Genomic DNA, 9,482 nt, shown 5'->3' with positions numbered 1-9,482 from the left:
GAAAAAAAAAAGGCTAGGGGATTAGTGGCCGGCGGCAAAGGGGATTGGGGATGCTTGGCCGTGGGGGTGTTAGGAAGTGGATGATGGATCGGGTGAGGGGCTTTGACCGTGAAGGGGAGGAGGAAGGGTGCAGGGTTGTGGAAGCTCGATGAGGAGGTGATGATAAGATAAAGAAGATAAAACCACGAACCCGGCCGTCTCCAAGGTTGGTGGGTGATACGCCAATTTCCCTCTCCAAGGGATCTCTCCAAAACTCTCCAAGAACTCTCAAAGGCTCCGCAAACACAAGTGCAGGAAAATTTTCTCATAATCATTCATTAGCTTGCAAAAAAAACAAAGGGGCTTTAAATAGCCTCATACACAAGACTCTAACTAACATGACACAATTGCCCTTAGGCTTACACATGACCATTCCCATACAAAGGGGTACAAAGAGAAATAAAATAAACACTCATAAGCAAATAATAAAATGCATGAAAACAAAATACATCGACTCAAAAATATAACGACTCGATCGTGGCCGTAGATCGGCGGCCACGTCGCTGGTAAACTCTCCATGATGATCTGATGTCCCCATCAGTCAAAGAGATATCATTATTGATCTCAATTATATGACCTGAAAATCACCTAAGTTGATAATCTCCATAAATAAATCAAAGCATTAAGACTTCAATAAACATGATCTATTTGATCTTTCCACAATCTAATGCTCAAATCATAATAAGAAATTATTTGATTGGTGGACGACTCACCAAATCTACAATAATGCTAATTTTACTATTAACTAATGCTATCATAATATAATATATATCTTTAATGGAATAAACATCCATTTGACAATTTTTCATGATACAAATCAAATCAAATCTCATGTAACTTAACCATGTATCCTCTCAAATCATTAAAAATAATTTGAAGATCTTTTCGTTATGCTCAATGTCTTTCCATAAATTCCCTATGCATAAGAAATCATATCCAAAATGTAATCTTCTGGGCAAAAAACAAGTCTATCATTGCTATCAACATAGTTTTTTTAACTATATTTCATTGCTCTATCATAAAATCACACAATATGACTCGTATTCCATTGTTGCACCATGTAACATCCTTTTATGACTCAAAAGTTTGATTTTAACAATCATAAATATCTCTTTAGCTCAATAATATTAGTACAAAAAAAATTTCTACAATTATTTAGCATCTTCTTAGGCTTTAAATTTCATCTAGAATAACTGCTAACCAATACCACTCCAATATCTTCATAAATCTCCAAATTGTAGTAAGCATGTCATCTAGATCAAACTCTTTACCTCTATTGCATTTTGTTCACTTCATTTATTGTATATTTTATAATACACTTTATCACTTTATCCACTATGCTCTTAAAAAAAGATATCTTACTCAAAATTTTAATTTAATAACTTTTTAAAGTAACATTTTCCATCTTTCATTGCTATCTTGCTATCTTCAAATGTAACTATGATGTTATAATAATCATTTTTAGTGCATCAAAATTGATCAAACTCTCAAGATCTTTTATATCTTTTATTAACTATTTTACATGTCATTTTCTCACTTAATACCTAGCCTATCATTTAAATCAATAAAAATGATAGCTTTGCTTTACTTATTACTCTCTTTATAAAACTTATAGCTTTTGATCAGTACAAGTTGTAGCATAAGAAAACGCAAAAACAAGTATTATAGGCATTATCAAGCCCATAAGCCTATAACAAATATTATAATACTAAAGTTTGAACCAAACTTTGGTCAAACACAAATTTCTTAACGTTTATGCTAAATTGATTTTCCTCCAAACTATACAAGTTTTTGAAATAGCCCAATCCATTTGCATATAATCTCAATGTTTTTTTTCCTTAACAATTAAACGTTTACAACTAAGGCAGGTTATAGAAAAATCTCAATCTCTGTACCTCAAATGTTGAGTATATTTCAGTATTGAAGCCAAAGTCCTCACCCTTGTCATTAGTCCCAAATCCCCGGGGCTCTCCAAAATAAATTCCTGTAATAACCTCCGAACAAATCATTCGCAATTAAATATTATTCCTTAGGTGATTAAATAATAATAATAATAATAATCTTCAAAGAGCAATGAACAAAATCATGAAAACAAGTGATTTACAAAAAGACCTCTCTTATGGAGGCACTTTTTATAAAGTATCTTACTAGATAACTATAGAAATTAGTGAAAGGGCCTCCATATGTGTTTATTAAACTTGAAAATGAAAAGCAATCGAGTACCACAATAGTTGACTTGGTGGACATAAAAAAAATGTGTATAAAAAATATTAAATTTATTTAATATATATCAACTAAATTAATGATTTGCACCACACATAGCTATTGGTGAGCAAAAAAATTCCATTTATGATAGGAACACATGAAGATGCTTAAGATTAGGAGTGTCAAAAAATGATCCGACCTACCAACCTAACCCTAATTCGGCCTGAAAAATTCAAGTTCGGGTTGACCCGATTAATAAACAGGTCGGGTTCAGGTCCATAATTCTAACCCGTTTATTAAAAGGGTCTGGTACTCTGGTTCGAATTGACCTGTCAATTCGACTTTGGACTGAAATGACTCGTTTAAATAATTTTTTTTTGTATTCATTGGTATGATTATCTTATATTTTATTAATTAAACTAAAATCTACTGTTAAAAAGTTATTAAAAAAATTAAATCAAAATGGGTTATCAGGTCTGGTTCGAGTCATTCGGTTTGCTAGCGTGTCAAGTTCGGGTCCGCATTTTTTACCCGTTAATTAAACGGGTTGGGTTATGGTTGACCAAATTCGGGCCTGGTCAATTTCAAGTTGGACCCAAACCTAACCCGTTGACTCGTTTTACACCCTACTTAAGATAGTTTTCAAAAAAAAAAAAAAGAATCATGATATATTTTCTTGTAGAAGATATAATGATTGTTAGTGAGTCCCCTGATAAGTAACTAAAAAATTAGCATGATTAAGAACACCTTTAGAAAGGCTTACTGGAACAAAGATTAAGAATATATCATGTAATATCAATGAATACAACAACAACACCACCAAGCCTTTATCCCACAATGTGGGGTCATCTAAATGAACCTTTTTTCTCAATTATGTCCTATTAAGAGTCAAATTCTCATTTAAATCTACAACAACAACAAGCCTTTATCCCACTACATGGGGTCGGCTACATGAATTTTTTTTCTCCATTGTGTCCTATTAAAAGTCAAATTTTCGTTTAAATCTAATAAATAAATAAAATATCATTTTTAATATTTTCGAATCAAGTCTTTTTAGATCTTCCTCTATCTCTCTTAACATAGGCCAAATTTAATACATCTACTTTCCTAACTAGGTCATCAGCAAGCCGACATTTTATGTGACCAAATCATCTAAGGCGACTCTCTCTAATCTTATCTGCCACTGGAGCTACTCCAAACTTTTCACACGTAATACAATGAATAACAAATGAAAAATTGCCAATCAAAATTGCAAGAAATCAAGTGATGTCTTCATAAGTTAAAATATTTTAGATCTGTAAAACAAAGAAGCGAGATACAATCATAGCATAATTTCAAAAGTTAAAATCAAATGCTTAAAATGAAGTGGTGTCTCAACAGTATTGAAAGATAAGAGAGCTTCATGAATATTAAAAAATAATAATCAAATTACGATTAGATAAATGTGATATATATAGATTTGAGTATTCAATCAAAAAGTTATTGATAACTTAGATTAGTACAAAAAAAATCACTTATCGGAAAGTTGAATGGAGAATTTTAAGATGGAAGTGGTAAAAATTATAATAAATAAAATGAGAGATCATTATATTATAAGGATAGTCAAAATAGCAACAATCAAAGATAAGATAATTGAAACTAAACTTTGATGGCTTAAGTGGATACACTAGAGAACAAATGATTAAATAACAAGATGAGGCAATATATTAAAGGACTGGTAAGGAAAAAAGTGTGGACTACATATAACTTGATTACATGTGTAAAACAATTTTTAAAAAATGAGTCCACAAATTAAGTTGACTCCAACATGAGTGAATGGAGACTACATTTCATAAAACCAATAAAAAATAATTGGGATAAGCAAATGAAGATTATAAGAATAAACTGACATAACTACCAAAAATAAAAATATAGGCATGTACCTCCCGTAAGCTCTCTAATTACGATTAAGTCAACTCCTTCAGCAACCTCTTTCTTTAAAGTCGAGGAGTCAACCAACTACACAAGATAAATAAAGAAAATAAAACACAATAATAAATAAATGTTGTAAGAAGATTGCATATGTCTAGATCACCCATCATCATGCAAGTTTACATGTTCGAAGAAAATCAACATTATTTACCAACCAATTTTTATAAAACGAAAGAGACAAAAATCTTAAAAATAAAAGGAGATAGAATGAAAGAAGAATCATAAAAATTGATAGCACAATCAAGTAAAAAATACAGGAGATGAAAAATACAATTGCTAAGATTATTTTCCTTAACAATTTTTTTTAATATCAATAGAAACAAAAGGATGTAAAATATGAGAATTAGTATCAAATGTTAAAAATAACAACATGTCACATCTAAATCAGTCGATAAATCATAGCATTAAGCTTATATATAGAAAAAAAATACAGAATCACTAATCTGTCCAGACCAAAATGTAAAAGGTTTTAGTATACCACTCAACAAGGAAACCCTCGGGGGATAATATTAGGGACATGGGAGAAAAGGTATATAAAATTGCATAAGAAACTTTTTACTGCTTATGAACATGTATATGTTCATTAAACCAGAATGCTGCAAGTTAAACACAAATATGTTCATAAATTCATAATTACCTCAATCATCAATTTTTTTTCTTTCAAAATCAGTTCAAATGATAAGATTTAAGTAACTGAAATAGCCCCCCATTTACCTTTCATGTTGACGATCCATGTCAAGACAATCTTAAACACTTTGGAAAAGGATGATGATTACAATGCAAGATATCCACTAATGCAAACATAGGATTGGATGAAGAATGGCTTCTAAAGGTTAAATCACGTCTCAATTTTGTTTGACATAAAATTGACATAATTACAATTGAATTATTCAGGTCAAGAATTCATACCTAATCATGTCCACCTCATGTTTACTGAAACTATTTCCAGCTCTTGTTGCTTCACCTCTCTATTGTCACAAACCATGACCATATCATGAACTATTAAGATACCATTACGAAATTCATATGATATTTGTATATTAATACAAACTTTTAGTGCACGTATATAATATGTTAAAATAATATTATATCCTATTTATGCGATATTGATAATATCTTTTTTGCAGAAGGATGTTTTCACTTATAGATTGAATTTTTAGTAAGTTATTCTAACTTTTAATGTTTCATAATATTTCTAACATAGCTTGCAATGTATGTGTTATTTGCTATGACAGCACTAATGAAATGTATGATTATAAACTTGTCTAAATTTTATGTCTCCTAGTTGCATCTGCGACAGGTTTATAATTGTCATCATAAAAAGTTAATTTTCTATGAATATTTTCAAACAAATCATATATATGTTGTGCAAATAATTGTGCAAACTCACTAGGCATAAGAATCTCAGCAAAACCTAAAAGGTTCTGTAGGTTAAACCCTATAATAATCAGAATCATATGTATACTCTTTAATCAAACATATTAATGATTACACATACTCCTAGTAATGATCACACATACTCCTATTAAGTGCATTGAGTCCATCGATTTAAGGCTGATAAGCATTTGTATTTTTAGTTAGGTTCCCATCTTTTCGCATAGAGCTTTCTACAATTCATGAATTTTATATCTCCGTCTGACATAATAGTTTCAAATAAACCATACAATTTAAAAACTTCATTAAATACATTTTTAAATGTGAATTATGATATAAGCCAAAAGTTTTATAATGCAATATGAAACAAGCAAAGCTCAACCAAACCTGAAAAGTTCTCTAGATTAACACCCGATCATATGTATGCTCTTTAATCAAATATAGTAATGATCACACATACTCCTACTAACTACATTGAGTCCATCGTTGCTAAGGCTAATACGCATTTGAACTTTTTAATTAGGTTACCATCTTTTCACGTAGATTTTTCCACAACTCAAGAATTGTATATATTTGCAGGTACAATCATTTCAAATAAACCATACAATTTAATAACTTCATTAAGATACGTTTTTCTATATGAATTATGAGATGTGTCAAAAGTTTTATAATGCAAAATGAAATGAGCTATTTTGTAAAAGTGATCAAACAAGACCAAAATAAAATCATTTTTCCTTAAAGTTTGCGGTAATCCTAGAACAAAATCCACATTATTATCCTCCCAAGGCTTATATGGAATATCCAATCATGTATAAAGTCCCATATTGCTTCTTCTCACATGTAGTTTAACAAATTATGTATTGAGAGACTATACGCTACATCTCTTTCCAAGTTGGAAAGGAACAAATGTCATCAGACATCAATCATAGCTATAATTTTATCAAAGCCAAAATTTCTTGCAACACCACCAGCATGAAACTCCATGTAAGAGAATCTCTACAAATATCAAGAATGAAAAGTAGAGCTCCCTAAAAAGAAAGTCATATTAATCATAAAATCCTTATTAAACATAATTGAGTCACTAATTAAGTCACAATATATTTCATGAAAATCCTTATAGTTGGCAGTCTGATTCAACAACACCAATTAAAATATCAACAGATATATTTTCAACTCTTGCATGATATTTCAACAAAAATATGTATTCCAACATATTCAACCCATTTGGCAGCATATATCATAACTTCTTTTAAGAGTTCAAATATTTATTGCTAAATGATCATACTATAGGATGAATTCCATAGTCAACAAGTAAAATCTCCAGTATTGCAACCTATATGTAACTCAAAAAAGAAGATTGGCTTCATAAGTAATTGGGACTGGGGCCATTGACTTGCTAGAATTTCAAAAAAGCTCAACTGCTTAACTAACTTGAAGTTGTTTGATTTGATGCCAAATGAATGCAAAGAAAATATTTTAAAATTATCAGTGTGTTTTGGTGCAAAGTTGCTGTACTTTCATGACACCTAAGAATCTTTTTGTTCATTCACATCATCAAATCACCACAAGTTCAGAAAATCATTCAACTATATTTGCTTCAAAGAGGTTTATTTATACAGTAAATACTTTACTTGCAACCAAACATCCCTTAAAATCAATATGGTCATTTCCAACATTCAACAAAGACCTAATAAAGTAATCAATCTTCAGATAAAAGAGGGCAAACAACTCCATAGAAAAGTTTCCAAATTTCATAATTCAACATAGCAGGTACATAACAAGAGATGAAAATTATTCATCACAAAGTACCTGTGGCCACACCGTGGCTGGCCTCAAGTTTGCAAATACGCCTAAACCAGCCCTAAGCTGAAGAAGCCCTGTTTCAGGCTTCAGCGGCTTCTCATTCCCATCCCACTTGTACCTAGAAAACAAACGGTCAGCATCAAAGCAATGTATATCATAGAAAAGTACTACAGAAACTTAAAACTAATCAACAGATCACGAACCCCCCTATTGCTCCCAAAAGAACCGCATCAGATTGCTTAGCAGCGGCCAAAGTTTCCTCCGGCAACGGTACCCCAACAGCATCTAGCGCCGCTCCACCCATCGGCATCTCGTTGAAGCAAAACTCAATTCCTGCAGAAAACACAAGCAAAGGGTCTAGTTTCTCAGGCGCAGACCATGAAATGAGAAACTTCGCGAAGCTTTAAAATAAAGAACAAGCCTTCATGAGCTCCGGCAACGGATAGGATGTCCTTGGCTACGGAAACGACCTCTGGTCCGATACCATCGCCGGGAAGGAGAGTGATGCTATAGCTCCGGGGATGCAGTGGCCTTGCAGCGGAGCAGCGGAGGCTTGTTGGCTTCCGCGGAGCGCCGAATCGAGATGGCACAGAACCTAGGGTTTTCATAAGCTGTGGTTTTGAGTGGATAGCAGCCATGCTGTATCGGAGCAAGGAACCCAAAGGAGAGTCGAGGGCTTGAGGCAGGGTGGCGAGAGGGAGTTGATCGGGACATGAAAGGGTTTTATTTCGTATCCATCGCAAACTGGTACGGCGGAGTGCACAGCGTTTTTTTTTTTTTTTATTTATTTATTTTAGCTCTTTGAGCGAATTTAATAATATTTTAGATCTCAAACGAATTCTCCATAAAAAAGGAAAATTGGGACAAAATTACAATTTTTTTAATGAAAATTTTGCTAAAAGTTGCTATAAAATAAAGAAATAATCGTAAGAATATGAGGGATTATTTATTGCTGCAAAAATTAATTCGAAATTAAAAGAATATAGTATAAAATAAATATAGTAATTTATAACATTTTTAAATTATTTAAATAAGTAAATTATAAGTATATGAGATTTTTTTTAATTAGTTTGAAGCCAAATTATTTCAATATAAAACTTAAGGGCATCTCCAACCGAACTACAACTGCTTGAATGGCGTCCCTGGCCAGCTCCAGCCAAACTGCAAATTTCCCGCTATTTGGCTGCAGGTGAACAGCGGGACGCCAATATTGGCGTTGCATTGTCTATTTCTGCCATTTTTATCTCTCTACTGAACTTGGCGCGGGAAAGAAGAGAGGATCGTTACATGCAAAAGTGTGAAAAGTGAAGTTCGATTGGAGATGAATCGCGGCATTTTGTAGTTTCACGACATTTTGGAGTGAAAAATGAGATTTTCGGTTGGAGATGCTCTAATAGACAGGCAAATGACGGGAAGCAGTGATAGAGGCAAATGATGGCAATGACGAAAGTCGGCCATTTAAAATTCGACTAAATTGGATGAATTGCAAATACATTGTGAATGAATTAAAAATTTCTAAATATTTTAAATGATTCTTCCAATCAAATAGCTTAAAATTCAAACCTTCTACATTTGATTTATTTTATACTCAAAATACTTCAAAATAAATAGCCCCTCACTAGAGAAAGTTATATTTGATGATATATTACTTTATATTTTCTATTTGATGTGTTATTGTTTATTTATTTGTTTTCATTTTTAATTTTATTGAAAACACTAATTATTTTTTTCAACTTCATTTTTTTTTGTTAGATTAAGGCTTCGTTTGGGACAGCTTTTTTTATTGCTTCTTAAAGCAGCTTTTTAGTACAAAATTTATAACTTTTGTATTAAAAAACAGCTTTTAAGAAGCATAAGAAGCATGAATAAAGACGTCCCAAATGAAGCCTAAGTTTCTTATTTTACAAAGTTAATTGCTTTTATAATAAATACAAGTCAATATTAAGATATCTCTATAATTTTAATAAACATGGTTATCTATATATCAAAATTATGGAGGAAAAAGATTCATAGAGTCGAGCTCATGTAGTTGGATATAAATTCGATGTTATTGCATGATTATTTGTTGTTTCAATAATAGCTATTAAATG

At 31.8% G+C, this 9,482-nt stretch overlaps 1 protein-coding gene across 2 annotated transcripts; it reads right to left on the bottom strand.

Moving 5' to 3' along the window:
* Positions 1-1,883: 1,883 nt before the first annotated feature.
* On the bottom strand, positions 1,884-8,134 carry LOC110095721 (3-isopropylmalate dehydrogenase, chloroplastic-like). 2 transcript variants are annotated; one of them, XM_028698503.1, is made up of 5 exons: positions 7,814-8,134; positions 7,596-7,725; positions 7,399-7,510; positions 4,167-4,242; positions 1,884-2,035 (listed from the first exon to the last, which is right to left on the bottom strand). In XM_028698503.1, exons 1-5 carry the CDS (start codon positions 8,028-8,030, stop codon positions 1,899-1,901), a joined length of 672 nt encoding a protein of 223 aa, XP_028554336.1. In that variant the 5' UTR covers positions 8,031-8,134; the 3' UTR covers positions 1,884-1,898. The 2 variants fall into 2 exon arrangements, with proteins under 2 accessions (XP_028554336.1, XP_020677030.1); XM_020821371.2 differs by having other exon boundaries at positions 1,884-2,023; positions 7,814-8,132.
* Positions 8,135-9,482: the final 1,348 nt, after the last annotated feature.

The sequence above is a fragment of the Dendrobium catenatum genome, unplaced genomic scaffold (assembly GCF_001605985.2).
Source record: "Dendrobium catenatum unplaced genomic scaffold, ASM160598v2 fragScaff_scaffold_1093, whole genome shotgun sequence".
Lineage (NCBI taxonomy): Eukaryota > Viridiplantae > Streptophyta > Magnoliopsida > Asparagales > Orchidaceae > Dendrobium > Dendrobium catenatum.
This window is presented reverse-complemented; position numbering and strand designations above follow the sequence as displayed.

What these genes read in the sequence shown, in the direction of transcription:
- LOC110095721 (XM_028698503.1), bottom strand. Translation starts at nt 8,030, where the DNA reads ATGGCTGCTATCCACTCAAAACCACAGCTTATGAAAACCCTAGGTTCT. An exon ending in CTTTTGGGAGCAATAGGGGG is followed by an intron (nt 7,511 to 7,595) that starts GTTCGTGATCTG and finishes TTTGTTTTCTAG; the next exon opens with GTACAAGTGGGATGGGAATG. An exon ending in AATTAGAGAGCTTACGGGAG is followed by an intron (nt 2,036 to 4,166) that starts GTACATGCCTAT and finishes TGATTTGTTCGG; the next exon opens with AGGTTATTACAGGAATTTAT.